The 23,940-nt window shown below is 37.2% G+C and overlaps 1 protein-coding gene across 4 annotated transcripts in view; it reads left to right on the plus strand.

Annotated features, from left to right (window-relative positions):
* Nucleotides 1-23,940, plus strand: part of CDH8 (cadherin 8) — a 324,252-nt gene that overhangs the window by 95,129 nt on the left and 205,183 nt on the right. For all 4 annotated transcript variants that reach the window (XM_019755067.3, XM_074314784.2, XM_019755057.3 and 1 more), the window contains exon 3: nucleotides 13,420-13,714. In XM_019755067.3, the coding sequence (XP_019610626.2) occupies nucleotides 13,420-13,714 (295 nt within the window). The remainder of the gene's footprint in view (nucleotides 1-13,419; nucleotides 13,715-23,940) is intronic.

The raw sequence follows: 23,940 nt of genomic DNA on the forward strand, positions 1-23,940 counted from the left end.
CAGGGCTGAGATGTAATAAATTAGCCTTTTGTGCTACCTTGTCATAGACATTTTAAGGGAAACTGGCTTTTTGTTTAATCCTGAGAAGGGGTGGCTGTGAAGAGAATGGTGACTCTGTACACTGTGGTTCCACCGACTTGTTTGGTGCTGAAATGGAGGCAGTGTTTCACACTGTCACTAATTACATTTGCACTGTCAACACAAATGTCAACACAGTAAACAAGGCAAATACCTCTGAGCTCGCGGACGCCCTGGAGGGAGCTCAGAGATCCCCAGACGTCTGTGGACCCATCCTGTATATCAGAACTGCTACTCTAAGCCGTCCTTCCAGTGCTCAGGTCTACATTCCTGACAGAGGTGGTTCCTGTAGTCGTGGGAGACATCTGCAGCTTTGCTTCTTCAGAACTTTTCTCGTGCCCTGACAACAAAGATGGGCCATGTTACAAATTTAACTGTAGATGATTGACGTCTGCGACTGACGCAGCATTCCATCCATCCTCCCCCATCTTCCCCCATCGCCAGGTTATACACTCACATACACAAAGGTAAAGGAATGATCTGCAAAGCTGAACTGCGTCAAACTTTTGTTTCAAAGAACCCTCAACCTCACATCCAAAGATAATTGAAAAGCAATTTACTTTTTTAAATGTGATCACTCCAAAATATGGCACAGTGAAGTCGGTTATTTTTATTGTTCAATGAAACCTCTTAGAAACCTGGTTCCCCTCTGACATCTGTGAAAATCTTTCATGTTAGTGATACATGGCTTCAAATTTCTTCTCTCCTTAAACACAGCACAATGGAAAGTAAACAAACAGTATACAAAAAAGAAAACAATTCTCTTCCCTTAATCCCCACCCCTGCAAACTTTCTGTCTTTCCTTTCCACGTCTATTATTTTCTGTATTAGTAGCTCTTGAATTTATCATTGCAAAAAAAACAGTAAAATATCTTATTAACAGGTAGAAGATTAAAGGCATCATTCAATCTATTTTTGGTGGCTTACGAGTCCACCATGCCAGACAAAACTTTTCTGGTGATGAGAGTGGGTAAAGTTGTGAATGCACTTATCCAGGATAGTTTCTTATCACAAATACCTCGAAATACTGGAAGAAATTAAATAGAGCTTTTTCTTATATTCAGAATTACCTATTGAGCATCCATTATGCACCTAACCAGTGTTGTCATATTATTAATGTAGAGTGTACAGGAGAAGGTTGCATTACTTTACTTTTGTTTTTCAGGGAAAGTATGAATCCATGATCGCTTGCGTGGCTATTTCCCATTGATAGATTCTGATTTGCAAAGTTTATCTAACAATTCTCTAGTCTGACATTTGTGTTGTGTAAATCCCCTTCCCACCCACCCCCAAACACACACACACACACACACACACACACACACACACACACACACACACACACCGTATCTGTCTCCTAGGTTTGCTGGATTTCCCCAAAGCTTTTTCTACTGCCAAGGGCAAGTTCTCTCCTTCCTTTCCCCGCCCCCTGGGGAGGTTTCTATTATTAGGCTCCTCCCCACAGGGGTGTTTGGGGATCTCGCACTCAGGTGTTAATTGGGTGTTACAGATTTTCCGAGGTCATTGGAGGACTCTTGTTTCCTATTCTGTGCCAGAGAAATGACAACTCTTGACTTCAATTCTCACAAGACTCTTATTAAACAAACAGGTAATATGTGAAATGTATGTTTCCTTTTCTCAAATATTTATTTATTTATTTATTTATTTATTTATTTATTGGCTACATATATTTTTTAATTTGAGTATAGTTGGTATACAGTAGCATATTAGTGTCAGGTGTACAATATAGTGATTCAACCTTTATGTACCTTCCAATGTGATGACCACCCAAGTCTAGTCATCATCTGTCACCGTGCAAACTTATCACAATATTATAAACTATATTCCTCTTTGCCTTTTTGCCACACCCGTGCCCCCGACAGAACCATCGGTTTGATCTCTGTTTCCGTGAGTCTGTTTATGTTTTGTTTGTGCGTTGCTTTTGTTTTTCTAGATCCCACAGATAAGTGAACCCATACAGCATTTGTCTTTCTCTGTCTGACATGACATGGATGAACCTAGTGGGTATTATGCTGAATGAAATGTATGTTTAAAAAAAAAAAAATCACCAAACAGTTTATAGTTTCATGAACAGCGCAGTCTTTGTTTTCAGGTGCTTTTATTTGGTTCCCCTTTCTTTGGTCTGGCACACAACATTAAACCAATAAAACAGACGTGAGTGAGAAGCAGATAGACTTGGATTTGAATCCTTTCTCCCTCTTTCGCTATATGTGATGTTGAGCAATTGCTTAATATTCTAACCTTCAGTTTCTTAATCTGTAAAATGAGGTGTCTGGTGTGTACCTCATAGGTGTGTTGTGATACTTAAATACAACGGGAAGTGAATGTATCCAATGTAAGGAAACTCTCCATGGTCTTGAAAAAATAGGTAAATAAGCAAATGAGTGGGTTACCCCTTGTGCCTGGGTAGCTGTGGTAACACTATTTACTGACAAGGTAGCTGTGTTAGTACATTGACAATATAAAATAGCTATGCAAAAGGGAAGGCTGTGTCTAAGTATTCACAGCCTGTTTGAACTATAAAACATCTGTAAAGCAACTTAGTACCCCTTCCCTTATTTTATAAATTAAGGAAGATATCATTAGAAAAGATGCAAGGTCGCTAGATACCTGATATGTAAACTTATCAATTCTGTTATTGTATTGATTAAAAATATTATATACGTTTTCTATTGTTACTATGACAAATAATCACAAACACGGTGGCTAAAAACGACATGAGTTTTGCGAAGCCTCTCACCTTGGTTCGCAGGTGGCAACCTTCTCCTGTATCTTCACATTGTCCTTCCCCAGTGCGTGTGCGTCCCTGGTGTCTCTTTGTGGGTCCAAACTTCTTCTTTAAGGACACCAGTTAGATTGGATTAAGGCCCATTTTAGCTTTGTTTTAACATAATCATTTCTTTAATGGCTCTACCTGCAAAGACAGTCACATTCTGAGATGTGGGGGATTAGGGCTTCAACCTGTGAATTTTGAGGGAACACATTTCAGCTCCTAATAGAGGACTGGGAAGGATTAGTTTTGTTTCTGTTTGTAGATGACACAAAATAATCTGTTTATTTTCATAAGTTTATTATTGTTATTGAAGCAGGAGATGTACACAGTTCCAACAGATCTATAGATCTGTTTACAGTGGGGAAAGTAAGAAAGCATCTTGAGTTTTCAGGTTTTCCTTGAACATGTATTGTTTTACTGTTTGATATTTTCTCAGTGAACTTCCAGGTTTTGTTGGCAGAATGGAGGTGGAGTAGTGAAACATACATAAACACACAAACACTTAAATGCACGCACACACACACAGCACTGCAAGCTATATTATTAACATCTAATTCTGATAAAGTATGATGCAAAGTTCCATTTTCAAATCTTCACTATAGAGATCATTGTACTTGGGAAAGCAAGAGTTAAAACAAAAACTTTCACATACATGCTTCCGTGCAACAATCTGAGATCTTATTTTTGGTAATGGTGCTGATGGCCTTGTTGTGTCATTTTAACAAAAGGAAACTAAAATAGGGAACATTGAAGTAACTTGTCCAAATCACACCTAATAGTTGTAATTCAAACCAGGTCTTTTGATTGTCATTTATTTAGAAGGACAGATATTTGTGAATCTCTTTAGTTAGCCATCCTCTCATCTACTCTTTCCTCCACCCACACATTGTCCAATAAAACCCTTTACTTCCCATCCGCCTCTTTGTAATTCTCTTATCAACTCATTTATCCGTTCATCCATCAAATCATTCATCTACCCATTGAGTAGTCATGGCTGAAACTTGAACATATTATTTCTGTTACATCTGAGCTTTGTTCATGAATCTCCTCTTTCTTGGTTAGAAGGAGACAGTTTACAGTGCTCAAGGGACAGGAGTGACTCACACAGCTAAGTTATTATCAGGCTTTTTGAGCACAGAAAAAAGATGGTTTGCTAACGTCGCACTCTGTTTTATGGCCCAAACTAAACCCCAGCTTTATGTATTTAACTTCAATTGCAATGTTCTTGCAAGTTCATGGCATTTTGATTATCCCAGTCTCTTTATAAATACAGAATTTCAGATAAAGTAGATATCTGTCATTTGGTTATCCACTGGGTTCTTTCCCACTGTGCTCTGTCAGTTATTTGGATAACAAGATACATCCCGTTTAGTAAGCAGTTGTGATTACCACATCAGATATCCATCTCATCTTTTTTAACTCCTACTGGTACTCCGGTTAAAGTTCATTTGAAACATAAAGAACATTCACACAACATTTTCTTAGCAGTGTCCTCTTTTCCAAAAAACCTGAATGCTCTCCTATAAACTGACCTTTGGAAAATATCCTGAATACCTGTTTTAAATATCCGCATCTATTTAAAATCCACTTCTTTTCTTTGGATAATAATCCTATGTTTCTTTTTTAAATCCTACCCTCCTTATGCATTAGGTTGGTGCAAAAGTAATTGTGGGTTTTGCAGTTATCTTTAACCTTTTAAACTGCAATTACTTTTGCACCAACTTAATACACTGTGTATTATATTACTACATTATATATTGATTTGGCACAATATTTTTTTCTATCTATCCATCCATCCTGTCGAGAGAGAAGAAGTGTTCTTTTGTTTTTGTTTGTTTTTATTCTTGTTTTTTTTTTTTTTTTTTTCAGGAAACTAGTGGAGGGATTGTTTTGTTGAAAATTAAATATACATCAAAGATCTTTATATAAGAATATCTTGCAATTTATTGTTGAACTTCCAAGAACTATGTCTACTTTAGTGTAGACCAGGTGTAGTGCTCGGAGACAGAATAATTTGTTATGATTTTCCAAAATCAACCTTTTAGTGAGAACCTCTGGCCTTTACAGCCCACGCACTCACCACATGTCCATCTGTTCATTCACCCATTGATTCATAGTATTTCATATGTGCTGGAACTTAAATGGAAGGATGGCTGAGAATTTTATTTAGTCAGCCATCCCTTTATCTATTATCTGCTTTGTCAATGTATTCTCCAATAAAACCATCTATCTACTTCCCTTAATTCGCTTATCAAACAATTTATCCACTACTTGATCCATTCATCCTAGTCTCTTTGTAGTAATTGGTCCACTATTACTCTCACCCACACTCTTGCCCACGTAAGTATTTATTTAATGACGGAGTGCACATCGACCACTTTCCCTCAACTGCTAGGCTTATAGTTATTGAGGAACAAGAAACAAAAACAATGTACGCTTTAAATATCTCTCAATTTCATTTGTCAATTATACCTTAATAAAGCTGAATGAAAAGAAATAAAAACTTCCAGATATGTCCCCTATCATTAATTAGTGAATAGGTGAATAAGTACCAAATATGTGATTAAGTGACATGCCCAAAGTGAGAGTTTAAGCTCACATTGTACCTAGGTCATTGAACTCAAGAAGTGACATTCTTCTTTCTACTATAAATCAATATTGTATGTTTAATTCTGACTCAGAATACGTTGTTAAGTGTATTTTTCTTAGAAAGCAGTTACTGGTTTGGTACAACCCATCATTCCAGAATTCAGTCTCCACAAAATCCAACCTATAAGCATTTTTATCAGAATTTCTTCGTTCCTAGAAGATATACATGCCTTTATCTATTGTCTGTTGTCACATTTTAATCATGACAAAACCCTAAAGGTAGGGTTATTAAAACTTATTAAAACATTTTACAAATAAGGGAACTGACTTTTGGAGAGGCTAAGTAAATTCCTCAATGTCTTATGGCTGGTTCCAGTCTAGCTCTGTTTCTTATCAGGTTCTCATTCTAAGTTCCATAACTAGTATTCTATAAATCTCTGGTTGCCTGAGAGAAGCATATTGACCTCCAAACCTGTAAGGTTTAATATGTTAACCAGGCTGTTTTTAGCACATATGAGAAAAGATGTATCAAACGGAAGGGAGGTCATTGCTTCCCTCCCTTTTCCCCCTTTTAATGATCGTTTGGTTAAATATGGGAGTCTCCACCTTAGTAGTTAAAGGAAAACAGAAAATCTGAGAATGTGGAATTTAAGCATTTTTGGAGCATTTTTAAGTTCATTTTTTGGAATGTGGGCAAACTTAAGCTATTTTTTTCCCTATGGCATCATTTTAGAATTAGTCCATCGAATTCTCCTTTATCTTAATCCTATCAAGGACGACTTTGGCTCCACTTGTTTGTGGGTTTTTATAGAGAGAGAAATTTAGCTCATGGTAACTGAAATATTTGAAATGCTGTTATCATCAGTACCTTGCCTGACAAAAATTAGACTAGGTAATTTTTTAATGGGGTCTGCCTAAGAAAGGTAGATTTGCTATGGGCCTGACATATCATGTCTCCAAACCTGTAAAGCGGTGGTCCTCACAGAAGATAATAGCAAATTTGCCAAGGTCATGAATGTCAGCTTGGGAAGTCTCTTGGGAAACATTCTGCCAGCCTCTCCTTGTCAACATTCCCTCCTTGTGTTCCTATGAGGTGAACATACTGCTGTGTCAAATTTCTATATGATAAATGGGTTCACAAAACGTGTCAATCCTGTATGGTTTCATAGACGTGGTTTCTAAATGCATACTATATTAAATCTCTACTGCCATTCGAGGACAAACTAGAGAGGCTTCTCCAATCTGTCTCATCATCTACAGAAATAGGAGGCCCCCAGACTAACTAGTTATGCTTTCTGGAGGGTCTCTATAGAATTATGCTAAAATGTACATGGTCTGGAATCTGCTTTATCAGGTCACATCTGGTTCTTTCATTTGTTAGTTGTGTGAGCTTGAAAAAGTCAATTTATGGTATTTATTGAATTTGGTATATGAGTATATAGCTCCAGTATATATAAAGTATACATATATATCCAGCATTTATACTTTAATGAGCATTTACTATGTGCCAAGTATGATGCTTGTTGGAGATAATGTTGAATAATGTGCATAGAAGTCCTGCCCTTGTGGAACTTACCATTTAAAAGAGAAGCACAGATAATACATATGTTTTTCTAACTGTATTTTCAGGTCCCTGAAGCAAAAGCAGCATTTCCCTTACTTGGGCTTGCTTCCAATTTCCTGTTTCTCTGGGCACTAGTCTCCATGGCCAGGTCATTTCTGTTCAGTACTCACACTGGCAACTGACACAGAATGCAAAGAACATGTGTCTGTGATATCAAGATGCTACACATTTGCCTGCTGTAACACATTAGAAAGTATCTTTTTGTGAAGCAGAGGTCATTTTCAGTGTGGGATGCTGTATTCTATTCTTTTAACAGGGGTTGTTTCTTCTTGAGCCGCTCCCCTCTTAAGATAGTTTAAGGGTAATGCAACTTATATGTAAATTACTTTGAGAACTGTTACTAGTTCACGGAATTATTATTTCTTTAGAGTGTGTGATGACAAGAATAATTGCGTATTCCCAACTTGATCTTAATAAAATATTGGGTTGTTTTTTATGCCTATTGCCTAGCTTTAGTTTTATGATGTAATTAGTTTCTGCATCCTGCTAAGAACAGAGTGACTGGATGAAAGATAACTGTATTTGAATTATTTCGGTTTTCTGTAGTAGTATAACATGGCAGCATATACAGGCAGCATATACGTCTTACAAGCTACGTAGCCCATCATGGCACAGCGATCTCGCCCACCCGCCTACCACCATCATAGGATGCTTTCTTTATTTAGCACTACATCAGAAGCAAGTGATTGTCTCAGTCTGCTCGAATAAAATCATGGGACCAAACTCTTTCTTGAGTGGGCCATTTCATATTTGGTCAGCATCCATTGTGAGATGTTCTGTAGTGGAAAACAGGGCTGAACCGCACATTTTTTATTATTAAAATTTATTGGGATGACACTGGTTAGTAAAATTACACAGGTTTCAAGTGTACAATTCTGTAATACATCATCTATATCTCACGCTGTATGCTCACCACCCAGAGTCAGTTCTCCTTTCATCACCATATATTGGATCCCATTTACCCTCATCTACCACCTCCCTCCACCCTTACAAGACAAACAAATAAACAAAAAACTCATAGACACAGACAATAGTTTGGTGGTTACCAGGGGGTGAGGGGAGAGGGGGGTGAACTATTAAATTAAAATAAGCAGAATTTAAGTCTACTTTTGATGTTTGAGGAGGGGAGACTTCAGAGACATGAAGGGAACTCTTGTACCCTCTTTCTCTTTCTCTACCTGCTCTTTCACTCTCCTGGCAGCCTAAATATGTCCCTAATCTAGATCCAAGTCCTATATTCTTTCTCATCTCGAAGATTTAGGCCAAAAACTCATATTGTGTCAATGTCCCTCATGCCATCTTTGATAGTGCATGGTTGTGACTTAAGGATTAGATTATGAGTCAATTCACTGATAGATTCATAGTCAACAGCACAGTTTCTCCTTGACAGGCACAGACTACGTACTGAGAATATCGTGCTAAGATGTAAATTGATTCAAGAGTGTTAAGCTTGCTATCCTCTCCAAGGGTAAGTGGATTCATGAAGAGTAGATATCAGTAAGTGACTGAGTTCCCCGGTAATCTTTTTGGATTCCAAAAGATGCTGATTCTAACCTAGTAACTTAGATACTTCTGTAGAGGAATATCGGAAACTTGAGAAACTCTCTCAGCATGTGATAGAATGGAACTTCAAAATAAGTTCCGATGCCGGAGCTACCTGATTTTCAGAAGAGGAAAGGATTTTCCCTGTAGTTCACTGAACCTTTTCGTCATCACTCACTTGAGAAGAAGAGGTGATCAGAATGGTAATTGAAATCATTCTTTGATATTAAAATGGACATTCTGAGAAGACTATATTTTCTCTAGGCTGTGTTGTCCTAGGGGTACTTTAGTGCCCTCGGGGATCCTGTGTGGGAAGGCGGAAAGTCGTTTGTACGTCTTTTTTTTCAACAGTCACATAAAAGAGATATGGGTGATACTAAAGACTGAGGTGGGGTTGGGGGGTGAGAACAGTGACGTGTGAGTACCAGATAATTGTCATGTATTATCCATCTATCATTCTTCCATTACCCATCCACCTAGCTGACCATTCATTCATCCTGGCAACCGCGTTCTCATGTACTATGGCTCAGTTCCTAGGCTGTGTGCTCAAGTTGAATACATGTTTGAGGGAACCGGATATGATTGTAGCCCACTGGGCCTAACTTTACTAAACTCTTTGCTTCTTCTTTAAATCATTGTTTTGAAAAGAAAATGAGAAAATGTGCTTTTCCCCCCCTTCCTTCACATTCACCTTACTCTATATTTTTGAGCTTCCCAAATTTGAGAGATCCCTCCCCAGGCAATGGGGATACAAAGGAGAATGAAAATGCAAACTGCAAATGCTTCGTTCATGACTTTTAGAGTATAAACTCGTATTTTAATTGGAGAGTATTCTGCAAATATATGGAACATGGTGAGGGTGTAATTAAACTTGTACAATTCAGCTCAGTTATGCAGCAATCCTGTTATGATCCCTGAAATCAAAGGCTTACTATGAGATGCCGGGAATTCTCACCACACACCAGACACCCTGTGCTTCTCCAGGCTGCAGGGAGTCAGCAGAGAGCCTGGAGATTCCTCTGCGTGGAGATGTGACATACGGCTGCAGGCAGAACTTGAGAAGCTAAACTGAGGCAGCTTTGTGAATTGGTATCTGTGTGTTCTGTCTGACCTCCTCTTCCCATTGCTTCCAGAACCTTTGCTTATAGGTACCCAACCACTGTGAAGTTACTAAAACAAAACCATGATTATGTGAGGCTCCTTGCTGAAACCTTGTGTCTATGGACTCTTGGTGCTTTACTGGTCAGATCCGAACTCTGTAACTTGGTTTCAACAGGGTGACAGGATGTGGCCCCTGCCTTCATTTCTATTCTTATTTCTTGCCCCCTCTCTTTTCCCCGATTCAGTGCTCGAGCCCCATTAAATCATCTTTAGTTTATCTAACTTAGTACACGCTTTCTCTTACCGCGGCATCTTCACCTACACTTTTATTACCTGTGCCTGGAATGCATTTCCTCCCTCTCTGAGAGCTGAGGTTTTCCTCATTACTTCTTTGGGGAGGCTTTTTCTGTTCCTCCACACTCCACTTTCTGGGTTGAGTAAGGTTCTTATACAGCTCTCACAGGCCTCTCTTCTTTCCATACCATAGCTTTTAGCACATGCCTTTGAATCCAGGAGATTTACTCTAAACTCGTGCTGTTAAGATTGCCACTTGCTGATAATGCTGTCTGTAGAAAAGCGTTCTAAAAAAAAAAAAAAATCTCTGAATCTGTTGTTTCATTGATGAATGGAGGCATGGTCTCTAGTTTCCGGTGAGCATAACATTATAGTTATACACATAAAATGTTTATCACATAATAAGTCAATATATGTAATAATAAGTATTATTATTATTACTATTATTATTATACGTCTTCTACATTTTTTGTTTATTTGTGCTTATCTTCCACTAACCTCTGGGTCTTTGAGGGCAGAGACCATGTCTGTGCTGTCTGCACCCATGCTCTGCGCATGTTTAATGAATGAATGGGTGAGGTCTTTGGGTATCACAGCCAGGCCCAGGAGTCTCGCCACCCAGGCCAGCTTGCACGTGGCCCTGACCCTGCTCTAATCAGAAGCAGCCTTTGACAGAGACGGTCCTCATACTTCCCAAGGATGCACACGTGTGAGCATTTGGTGCATTTGGGATACCTTTGGTCCCAGAATCTCACAGACAGGGTCCTGAGGTGGGATACATTGATAGGAATGGTGTCGTTGCATTGAAGCGAGCAGATTCTGACAGATTTATGTGAAGACCAACGGGAAAAGTAGCAGCTGGACACTGTAAACCCAGAGTCCTTCTGACGTCCAGACTGGGAGTCTTATGAGCATTTGCTGCCTGTAAATTGCTGTTCTTACACACCTACTGCTTCTTTTGTAATGCCAGTTCAGTTACTTGAACGCCATGTGAAAGAACGTGTGTGTATGCGTGTGTGTGTTTGTGTGTGTGTGTGTGTGTTACAACTAATAGGATGACACTAATGAATATGGAAATACAACAGTCTATGTTTCAAGATTACCATTAGGCCAGGGATCTGGATTTTACTGAGATTTGCTAAAAATGAATTTCCAAAAGAAAGAAGAATTAGTTACTAAGCGGTTTTTGTTTGTTTGTTTGTGTGGTTTTTTTTGTTTGTTTTTTTTCAGTTTTATGAGCATATTTTCAGGATAAAGTCTCAGGAACTTGCTTTCACTTAGGTTGCAACTGGGCTTATCACAATATTTTCAGATAATTGTATATGGTTGAATACAATGTGAAGTAAAATGGTTTTAGTTATTGCACACTTAATATGTCCACTTCCATTTTTGTCTATTTTTCAAATAGCTTATCTCTATTTGAAACTCAGTTCTGTAGAGCAGATGTTTTATCCCCACATTGTACCCAGAGTCACTGAAGCTCAAATAAGTGTGGTAATGTCTCCAGTCCTTATAGTTAGACCTGAATCTTAGCTTTGTGTTTTAGTCTTTCAAAAACCTACGTTTCTTTTTTCCCTTTTTCTCACTCAGTTATTTCTGAACGTAAGGGAAACATCAAAACCTAAGTTAAGATTATAATACTAATTTACCAGTTGACAAATGTAAGAAAAATATAGCACAAGTTCGTTCTAACATAATAGTATCGCTTTTTGAAAGGCTTCATTTTTAATAACAAAAATGCTGTGGACGAGAGAGACACTTACCAATACCTTCTATGTCTCAGGAATGCCTTGTGTATAAATGGAAAAACTCTAGGAATGATATATTATTCAAATATTCTTTTTTTAATAAAAATGCTAATGGAAATGTTAAAATGCACATAAATTAAAATGATCATAAATTGGGATTAATATCACATTAATGAATTATAATCCCACATTCATTAAGCTAAAGTGGCATTTCAATATTTGCTCTTGTTAATAAATTTAATACAATAAACGAAAGGGATACATTTTGAGATTCAATAAATATTTGATGTGATCTTCTGCTTTAACTTTTTAAAATATTCAAAAGTTAAGTTGGAGATATTGATGCATTTGAATTCTTTGTTGCTACTTTATGTCTTTTTCATAATCTTTTCTTTTCATTTACTGAAGCGCTAAATATAATTTAAATTGGCGAAGAAAGTGATAGAGCCTGTTCTGAATAGAGGTGATTCCAAGAGAATACAACGTCTTTTGAGTTTCTAAGAGTTTTTTTTCCACTAGACAATTTTTTTTCTCTCTAAGAAACTAGTATTTAAAATCTCATGGAGCAGTAAGTGGAACTATATTGGCATTTAAATAACAGAGTTAAACTGAAAACATATGCATTTAAGCAATATTGTGCAACTATAATTCAATGATTTTTTTTCTCTGGAAAATTCAAACTACAGAAATAGATTTTTGGTTTATTTTAGTGCTTTTACCAGGAGTCAAGAGAGTATAAAAAGAAGCCCATGTATCCAAACACTCCAGTCTCCCTCTTGAGAGTAAACTGAAAAATTTAAAGCCCGGGAATGTCTGGCCAGTATCTACCAAAACATTTCAGGTAGAGTAGATGTTCAGTAAACGTTTGTTTCCATGACCTGAGATGGATCTGAATCCCTGCTACAAAGTTCTTATTTTTCAAAGTGGTCCCATTTCTGGAAAACGTGTTCCCATATTCTGGCCTCAGTCTTCTTCATAAAATGGGAATCATTTTCCTGAACCAGAAGAATTGTATGAAACAAGGAAAATAACACCCTAGACAAACATAAGATTTTAATATACATCTGATTATTAGAATTATTTTTGTTTTTGTACAGCAGGCAGATCTGAGTTGAATCTGGGTCTACCATGTTTAATCCAAAATATCAACCTTGGGAGTTTATTTTGTGCCTTGTCACAAATCCTTTTTCTCATGTTTCATATAAAATATTTGAACACTTTGATTTTTTCTTTTTTGGTAAAAATTAAGGGAATTATCGTATGAGAAATGGTTCACATAGTTCTTGGCACACAAATAGTGATTTATAAAAGGTAGCTAATAATAAGTTTAAATAAATTATTAATAAATTGAAAAGAGTCCATATACTTTTGTAGTTTCTCCTGGATCATTTTATGATTCTAAATGCATGTCACTTTGCACTAAACAGGTCAGAATAATTTGTTTAACTGTTCAAACTTAATGATTTCATTGTTGTATTTTGATTCATATGGATACAGTTGTCTAGATGCTTTCTATAGTTACCGTTTGCAGAACTTGATGAAATTTCAGTTAATGTAAGAAGAACCAACTTGATATTCAAACAGGAGGTAGTTAAAAAAATAATGTTGCAAATTGCCCCATCACAAACCAGTGTCATTTTTTATTTTAGCTGCACACAGACCTGGATCCTGGGAGCAAAAAAATCAAGTATATCCTATCAGGTGATGGAGCTGGAACAATCTTTCAAATTAATGATATAACAGGAGATATCCATGCAATAAAAAGACTTGACCGAGAGGAGAAGGCTGAGTATACCCTAACAGCCCAGGCAGTGGACTGGGAGACGAACAAGCCTCTTGAGCCTCCTTCTGAATTTATTATCAAAGTTCAAGACATCAACGACAATGCTCCGGAGTTTCTTAATGGACCCTATCATGCTACCGTGCCAGAGATGTCCATTTTGGGTATGTATGCTTCCAATTTCACAGAACTATTACTAAGAGTCATCTTTAAAATAGCTCCTGGCATCAGGGATGGTGTGTTGCTGAATAAAAGACATTTATTACCGTCTTATCTCTAATTTGCATTTCCAAATCCCCTTTTTTGGCCTCACTTCCACAGCTCAATAGCTTTAGTCCCTTAGTAATAGGAACTGACGAGGCAGTTTTATTAAAATATCTTTCCTTACATGACAGTACTTCAATAGGCTGAATTTGTATTCCTCTCGTAGACTTGTAGTTGGAGTATTGTTACTGAGGCGGATTTATCAAGATTTGTTCCAACATGCCAGGCTAATCCTATTGATATTTGCTGGATGTTTAATTATTTGTTTGTGTATATTCTCATGCAGATGTGTGCATAGAGAAATAAGAGAACCGTCTAGGTCTGTAGTCAGCCAGATATTGAATGGAGCTGGTGGGCCGAGTCTAGAGTGGATTAGAAGAACACAGTTCCAGAAACTTCTGTGCTGTTGCCTTAGCTAAATTGTTTTTTTTTTGTTTTTGTTTTTTTTTTCCCCTTAGGGACATTGCTATTCCCAGTGAACCACTCTCACTTTTTTTCTGAGCCATTGAAGTGTCCATTACATTTTATAGAGCAGTATATATTTCAAAACTTGATTTTCTACTTTTTGTTTTGTTTTGTTTTCATTTTTTGGATGTGCTTATTTATCCCCAAACCCTGGCCTTGATCCGGGAAACCGCTGATCTCAGATTTTATACAATAAGTGGAGGCATATTAAAGCTCTTCCTTATCTGACAAGATTAGTGGGCCAAACTCAGAGTATAAAATCACAAAAAATCATTTTAATGGATATAATATAGACCCAAGTTTGTTTTAAATTGCTTTTAAGGAAACCTGTAAGGATACATGCTATGCTACAAAATTACAGATATTAGAAGCAGGTGGACGTGATGAGACAAATAAAAAGCACAAGTAGAGATATAAATTGAAGATCAGAGTTAGGTAAACAGCCTGGCTTCACATTCGATCTCTTCTTTCTTACTTACAATATAACTTTGGTAGATATAACCCTTGCGGCAGCAAATCAGAATTGACTGCAGGTCTTGACATCTTACAATGTATTTCTCCTGCTAAGACTCTATTTTGTCTAATTCTTGTGCAAGGAATTCTCCTTTTAATATACTTTTTTCCTTCTCCAAATTACACCATTCCTCTATGGCGGGCTGAAATAACACTTATTCTAGGGAAACATCTATGGCTTTCTAGCAGTAAGTTATGTCTCTATCATTTACCATCAGCACTAAAATAAACCCACAAACAAGCAAAAATATCTCCATGTGTGTACTTTGTTTAGATTATGACATGTAAACAGAAACTAAGAAACAACTTTCCTTTCCTTCCTTCCTTCCTTCCTACCTTCCTTCCTTCCTTCCTTCCTTTTTCTTTCCTCTTGTTTGATCAACTCATTTAGGGCAGAGAACTTGCCTCGTTCATCTTTTCATCCAGATTAGAGTAATACTGGCACCTACAATACATACACAACACTTTATTTTAATTGCTAACAAATGATTAACAGGGAAGTTGTTATTTTTGCCTCATTATTGTTTCTACATCTTAATGGACAAGTCTATATCTATTTATTGTAAATGTGTCACAGGCTTCTATTTCTGTGTATATGAGTCATGTGCTTGATAAATATTTTGAGTAAGAACTCCCCCCCCCCCCCGCCCACCACCACAAAAATGTTCTGCAGACTTCAAGGTCGATTTGAGCTAAAAGAAGGATTTTGAAGATACTAGCTATGTAACGCAAAGTGTATGTGCACTGGTAAATATACAATATATGATTTTTTTCTGTCTAAAAGATTTTTCTTGATTAGAGTGGAGACTAAAAGAAAAACAAAGCTACACTAACATATACAGAGTTACTATTTTTCTAAATGTATTGTCTGTGACCTCTCTGTCAAAAACTACATAGACTGTGCTGCAGTTCAAAGTGTGGGTTTTGAAGTCGGATACAATTTTGAATCTTCGTTCCATCCCTTATTTCCTGGTTGACTTTGAAGTTCAGGGAGGTCAAATTATTGCTTATTTTCTTTAGGTACAAACCTAAGGTAATTTCCATCCTGCTCTCATTGTGTGAGAATTGCATGATAAAATACAAGGTTAAGGTATGCCATACGGTAAATAAACTTTCAATAATTGGTGTGGTTTTCAAAATTGTTTTTGTTAGTCTGTTTCCCACCTTACCTTTGGACCTTTCCTTCTATATCGATTTTATGCATTGGTGTCTGGTTTCTGTTTGACCCCAACCTCTTTGGTTAAAGGAAGCAGAAGCAGCTGCAGTATTTTATTGTCAAGTGTGAATTATCCCCTTCATTTCCCATCAAGGTGAATATCAGGATGAAGGTCAGCGGCCATCTCCTTTCTCTCCCCATTACCACCGTTCTCTCTCAGCCTGTCTCTTCTCTCCCCTCCTTCTTTCATTTTCCTTCCTTTGCTACTGCAGAAACGCTGGCACCTGCACCTGTGCGCCGTGTGGAAAGCCAGCGAGGACTGGGGGGATTTCACGGTGCAGAAAGTGAGAAAGAAAATTCTGATTGAGGAATTTACCAATATTGAATAGAAATGAATGTGATATTCAAGAACTGTCTGCCCGTTGACAAGCTGTCAAGACAATACACACATAGATATCTGCCCAAATGGCAGCCACATTAGTTTAGAAATATCTTATTTGGAAGCTGGAGATATATGAGTAGTTCTTTGATATTCTGTGAATTTTAGAACTCGATGAGAGTTCACTTTAAAGAGCCACGTGCGATCTTGTCTGATTGTTACTGTGGATACCACACTAGCATTGTTGAAGTTGGTTTTTCAAGGGAAATTTTTATCTCTATCAATAGGCATAAAAATGCCTATGTTTATCAATTTCAAGAGACTTTAAATAGATATTTTTAGCGCTATTATAATTTGGGGTGATGGGTATTTAACCCTGATTTTATATCTCTACCTGGGTTGGGGTAAGATAAGCTTTTTATTTGACTTTAAAATAGAATCTCATATTATTTGGTGGCAAAGTTGCCTTCTACTTGTGTAAGGGGCATAATCCACGTAAAACTAATTTGCTCTAGCTCTCCAGTGGGCACAATAATCCCTACCTAAAAAAGTTTTTGAAAAATCGCATCATTATTTTTAAAGCATTGGGCATAGCGTTAGCGCCCAACAAAGATTATTAGGTTGGTGCAAAAGTAATTGCGGTTTTTGCAATTATTTTTAACCTTTTAAACTGCAATTGCTTTTGCACCAACCTTTATAACCATCTGTCACTTCTACTAGTATATTACCTGTTTGATATGAATGATCAAGAAGCCTTACCTTCATGTTTCACAAATGTCCATGTTGGAACGAACCCTACTTTATTCAAAAGGACATATTAGTGAAGTTAGAAGTAAAGAGATGAGAAAGCCAAATACAGTAACCGCCCCCTTATCCACAGGGGAGACATTTCAAGACCCTCAGTAGATGCCTCAAACTGTGGTTAGTACCGAATCCTGTATACACTATGTTTTTTTTCCTATACATATAGACCTATGATAAAGTTTAATTTATAAATTTGGCACAGTCAGAGATTAACAACCATAGCCAATATTACAATTAAACAATTGTAACAATATACAGTAATAAAAGTTATGTGAATTGGTCTCTCTCTCAAATCACATCTGGAATTTTGTATTTAATATTTTCAGAACGTGGTTGTTTGTGGGTGTCTGACACCGCGAAGAGCAAAGCTGTGGATGAAGGGGGTCTGCCTAGGGCTTTCGCTGACGGGCATCGTGGCGTTGTTGAGCGCAGTTATATTCGGTTGGTGCAAAAGTGACTGCGGTTTTTGCAATTATTTTTAACCTTTCAAACCGCAATTACTTTTGCACCCAACCTAATCTAAAACATGACCCTAGAGCTTTTCTTAGTTTTCTTTTAGATTCAGGACTCCTCTAATGATGATCAGTATGTAGTGAAAAGTTGCTACATGCCAGAAGCTGTGTTAAATGCTTCTCATATTCACAACAAGCCTACAGTGCTAGGACCACTATGAACTTCCCTCCTTCCCATTATTTTTAAACAGAAAGATGGGGCAAATAATAGCTAATCCAAATCCAGGTATTAAGTGGAGGAGCTGGGATTTAAATCCAGACATTTTACTCGACCTCCCATGGGTTTAACCAGCGTGCTCTACTGAGCTTTGATACTGTCTCTAGGGAATTTTGTTTACATGAGTGCTGTGCTTCTGCTGCGTATTTATAATAGTTAATATTTTTCCAAGATACAAGAGCTCTTGAGGTCAGTATACTTTGCAAATTAAATTGAAGAACTGGGATGGGATTTGGACAAGGAGAAGTTTGGGTGAAGGGTTACACTATTTTCAAGCTGGGGATATAAGCACTTTAAAACTGTAAGGACAGTACATCACATAGGAATTCAAATAACAATACAATTAATTAAGAACCATGTGAATCATGACTGGGCTGAAGTGCTGTTAATATAATAAAGACTGAAGAAAGGACCTGGGTTTGACTCTAGATTTTTTTGTGGTGAACGCAAAGGAGAATGCACTCTCCACCAAAAAATATTAATCAAAATATTAGAAGGCGGTCAAGAGAGGACTTAGTAAAAAATGTTTTTCAAAGGCAAATCTCACTGCTTTCCAAAGGCTCATAACTGAATAGGTTACGGAAGTCAGTACATAAGATGAAAGTGAACTTGCTTTTCTTAAACTCAGCCAAAAGGAAAATGTTAACATTTGAAAATGATTTCAGTTTTTTTCCTTCTCTGTGTTATTTTCATTCTCCCATTTTCTCTTAGCCTTAATATTATGCCTTTTCTTTATAAATATGTTATTTTGTGGTAAACATCCTCAAATCCTCTTTCAGAGGAAAGCCCATCTGAAATACATGCTATTTTTTTTTCTGGTTTTCATTATCTTTAATTTGAGATAAATTTAGTATTAAAGAAAAGTTGGAAATGCAGCCCAAATCTGTTTTCCTGAGCCATTTGAAAGTGAGGTGCTATCTGATGTCCCGTCACCTTGACGTGTCTCAGTAGGACCTTCCCACGTGGCGGTTCCTCTACACAAGCACAAGATAAGCACCCAAATTCGGAAATTAATATTGTTCCACCATTGCCATCGAATGCGCAGACCTCAGCCAAATGTCTCCAAGTGTCCCAACAATGTCCTTTTACAGTAAAACGATCAAATCCATGTATCGCCATAAGGTCACCTCTATATTTTTAATGCTAAAACAATACCACATTGTTCAGTCTAATTTTTTCACTTTCTCCCACAGGATGAAACTTGAGTTTCTTTATCCTCAAAATATTTATTATTGGAATCACCTTTCACACCCTGTACTAAGTGGTTTCAATTTGTTCCTTCTGCCTCATCCCCAGACTCCCCCCCACAGACGTTTCCCTGGTGTTCCCCTCTTCCATCCCCCTTCCTGCCCTTACGTAGATTCCTACCTTCCCAGCCACACCGAATGGCTTTTGGGATGAACTGTTCAGGCAGCAGGCAGACAGTCAGGAATAGAGGCAGGAAACCATATAATCCTTTCTCCGTTTATTGTCCTGTATATCTAAATCATTTCTTACTATATGATAGATGCAACATCTTCCAATCTGTACTCAAAATGTATTTAGTCAAATTTAATCGATAAACACTGAATTAAAGCAAGTGAAATGCTTTTCATACTTCAGTCCTTAAAGTATTAATGTATCGTCATTTATAATAAGTTGGATTCCTGGACCCAATTTTCACGCATGTTGGGACGGGGGAGGGACTTTCCACACAACACTGAGCAATTCTTAGACACCACGAGGGTGTCCTACAATTCAACTCAATTGTGACACTATTTACCTGGAGATAGCATTAGATTCCACACGTTGAGGCATTCCTACCAGACTGCACACCCTCCCCGCCCCACTTTAATGGCCAGTTGCAAGTCCAGGTTGTCACCTGAGCTTCTGACCAACAGACTGTAAATCAGAGGTCCCCATGACTCCCTCTCCTTGGGTTCATGTAATTTGCTAGCGTGGCTCCCAGAACTCAGAGACACATGTTACTTATTAGATAACCGGTTTATTAGAAAAGGATGCAACTCAGGAACAGCCAGATGGAAGAGTTGCGTAGGGCAAGGCACATGGGAAGGGGCATGGAGCCTCCCTGCCTTCTCCAGGCACATCACTGCCCCCCATCTCCGTGTCACCAACACTGGAGCTCCCTGAACCTGTCCTTTTGGGTGTGCATGGAGGCTTCATTACATAGTTACGAATGGTTAAATCATAGCCCCTAGCAACTGATTCAATCTCCAGCCCCTCTTCCCTCCCTGGAAATCAGGGTATGGGACTGAAATTTCCATTCTCTAACCATGTAGGTGGCTCCTATTGGCATCCAGCCCCTACCCTTGGGTGGGCTTGCTCTCATCACTTAGGATTCCAAGGGCTTTGGGAGGTGTGAGCATATTATATAGTCTTTTGGGGATTCAGACTTTTATATGATCCCAGAATTTTTTTTTTTTTTTGGAAGTGTCTTGCAGTACTACAGAATTTTACAATGTAAAAGCTTTACAAATGCTTGTCTAACGAGAAAAGATTTTTTTCTCATTAGGCAAGGCCACATGTTAATTTAGCATGCAGTTAAACATTGAAATTTGCCGTTTCTAAGAAGTGAATTGAAAATTATGATGGCTATAGCTTACATGGATTAGCTTGTTATTCTTACTACCCGGTGCATATTTTATTCCTGTATAAAGAAGATTTCGAAAGTAACAATTAAACAGATTCATTTTCATATTCTTTTCTATTATTAAAAAGCAATTCATGTCATATAAGCTTAAAAGATCAAAGAATGTTCATATCGACAAACTATCTTAAACCTAACATACTTCTTTCTCGTAATTGAGAGGTTGTGGTTTGCTGTCTCTCAGCTAAATTTTAAAGGGATTTGGCAGCATTTCTCTGTTTTAAAGGAGAGGTGAAAAATAAGAAAAGGGAAAAAAAAACCATATGTTGATGGATTTGATTATGTTTTTTGCCTTATTCGATTCAGAATGACAAAGCCAAATTGAAATTCTTTAGGAAAACATGGGAGGGAAATCATGAGGGTTGAAATAAACACTCTCAAAAGAAATCCAGCTGTTGTACCTGATATGAATTCCTGTAACAGCTGTGGTTCCAAGACTGTAAGATGGAGTAAGGATTGTGTCCTTTCTGATCTGCAGAGAGAAGCTAACCCTCCATCAGAGATACATAGCCAGTTAGTGTAACAGCTGAATCTTTTCTTGCATCTTATGATGAATGTGAAGCCATGTGTGGATTTCTGATGTGTGGATTTCGGTGGTCCCCAAAGGCCTCTGTAAATGGTCTATGACTTAGAAATTACTGTAGCATTCAAATGGGAAAGTTATTGGCAATTAACTGTGAGAGGTACCTAAAACGAATTAGTCTTCCAAGAGGCATTATGTTGTTTCTACATTGTGGCTCAGAGCAAGTTTAGTGTATAATGAAGGAAATATAAACAAGATTTATTTGAATGCTTTCTATGATGAGGAAACTCCTTCCATCAAATTTGGCTTTAATGCTTACTCTTCTGTATTCCCTAAATTACAAGGTGATAGTTTATTAATCACTTAACTGATAACACAATAATATAATTAATCGTATTATCCCTGATGAAATTCTGACTATATTTAGGACCATACATTGGTCAGCTTATATCCCAGGTCTCTTTACCTTCAAGGTTCTTTGATCCAAATATCAACCCATAACATATACTAACACAGGTAGAATAGCTTTGGGAAGTTTTTTATAAATTGTAGATAGTCCGCTGTTTCTCTTCAGATCAAATACATTTTATAGAAATCCAGCTTTCAGTCATTTTGAAAAGAGTTAAAATTCTAGAACTATTTTTTATAGGGCCTCAGACCCATTCAGGCTTTAGGGTTCCATTACCAACATAAATAAACTAGGTATTTTCAGTGGTCTCTTCTTGTAGATTTGACCTCTGAACTTAGGAATTTCAAGTAAGAAGTTGAAATCTTTGAATTCTTCCTAGAAAATGAATTCTTGACCACTGGTCAATAAAAATTCTTCACAATTTCTGGTATAAATCACCAGAAAATGTGATGAAATGCCTCATTTGATTTTGTAAGTTGTAAAACTGGCATCACTTTATCTATAAAATTGAATGTTACATAAAACTATATTTCAATAAGTTACATAAATGCCTGATATTTGAACCTACTGAAAACCAATGTAACAATCTCTGTCTTTAACTCCACCCCAAAAGGTGAACAGTCACTTCCTGTGGAATGAATCTGTTGCCTTCATTTAATTTAGAAATCGGTATCTCCCATTCATGGGTATCTCATAATTTGAACTGGTGTTTCAGAGGATTAAAATTAAACATTGACTTTGCATTAGCAATGTCTAAGTGAAAAAGCAACACTGATTATATATCTCAATCTGTGCCTTTAAACCAGGTCTCAGTCCATCAACATACCAATTAAACTATGCTTTCCAGGCCTATTCATCGCAGGAATTAACGCTGAAGTTCTGTTTCTTGCCCTTTTAATTTTTTCCTCCATTGTAGCCTAGTTCTTGCTTATTAGAATTAAACTCAGTTTAATTGAGTAACAATTTGATTGTCAATTTGGTTATCCTATGTTGTCCCTTTAAGTTCTTCAGAAATATGTCTTACACTCATATTTTGACTCTTCCTATTTCTGAATATATTGGTTAAGCTCTCTGAATATTACACCTCTCTTCCCTGTACTCAGAGAAATGTCCTATGGCCGACAGTACATCCAGGCCTACCTCAAGCCCTTCTGAGGAAAAGAAGACACCTATTGCTTTCTGTTCAAGTAATCTTCTGGTACTTGAGATACTGAAAAACATTCTCGTATCAGTAAATATGCACTTATCGTAAAGAAAATCAAAGCAATCAAGAAAAACTTTGAATTATAAATGGAAGACAGAGAACAAAGTTGGGATTTTACCCATGATCCTGTTGTCTTCTTTGTCTCTTTGCTCTCATATGACAATTGACATTTTAGGATTCAACGTATCGATTGAGTCTAGAGGCAAAGGGCAAATCATCCTCAAATTGTACAAGCCATGTTTGTGTCTAGAGCTCTGTGAAGTAGCATAAACTCTCACAGTATTATGAGGTGTGTTTTTGTTGTTGTTTGTTTGTTTGTTTGTTTTTTAATAGCCATTCCAGGAAATCATGAATTAGAAGTGTCTGAAAAGTCAAAAGCTCACAGAGTTCAGCCTTTGCCTACATTCGCTTGTCAGAAAAATGAATCCACTACATGTCAGGGCAGATCCAAAACAGGCATTTGTGAAATTCTGAAGTCTTGGCCGAAAATGAATGTGGGACACTTTTGTCAATATATTTTCGGTGTATGGCAGGCCCTTCTCAGAGCCTTACAGCAGGCAGAGGTTCCTAAAGTCTTTATGCATGTATTAATCTTATTTTCTACCTTTAATATCTATGTGCATTGTGGGCTTAATCATTGCACTTTCTAGATTCACTGGGCTTCAGACAATGTCATTGATTTTTAGGCCCAAGTGCTTTTATTCTTTGGTTGATTTCGAATCACAGTTTTTATGAGATATATGCTTTCCCCTCTTATTCTATTTAGCAATAGACAAAATATAATGAAATTTATATGGTGAGATAGCTGCATGCATAGATAAGCTCATAGGTAAATAAACAAAAAGTAGAGAAGATATGCAACCTGTTAAAAGAACTAAAGAATAAAAATATGAACATATACCTGTGGAGAAAAGAGATGTGTGTGTGTGTGTGTGTGTGTGTGTGTGTGTGTGTGTGTGATCTATAATTAGGTATCCTAAAAAAGGCAAAAATAGTTACATTATGAGGCTGTAGATGAGAACATATGGATTGTCTCAGATGCATCTTCCATTCTAAGGCAATAAGGCTTCATTTCTTGTGTCTGTACTGGAAGATTTTAAAGTCAGTAAAATCATATTTGTGGCAATGTTTAAGATGATTTTATTCATTTTCTTTTTGTCAGGGAGCCTGGCACCAAGGAGTCTTCTCTTTATAACCATGTCAGACTTTTCAGATCTCATCATTATCTGCCAATTATGAATCTTTGCAAACCACAAGAGTGGTTTGACTTTAAGAAATACAGTGGGGAGAGGTGGGG

Source organism: Rhinolophus sinicus, chromosome 8 (assembly GCF_057876585.1).
Source record: "Rhinolophus sinicus isolate RSI-liver-muscle chromosome 8, RSI-T2T, whole genome shotgun sequence".
Classification (NCBI taxonomy): domain Eukaryota; kingdom Metazoa; phylum Chordata; class Mammalia; order Chiroptera; family Rhinolophidae; genus Rhinolophus; species Rhinolophus sinicus.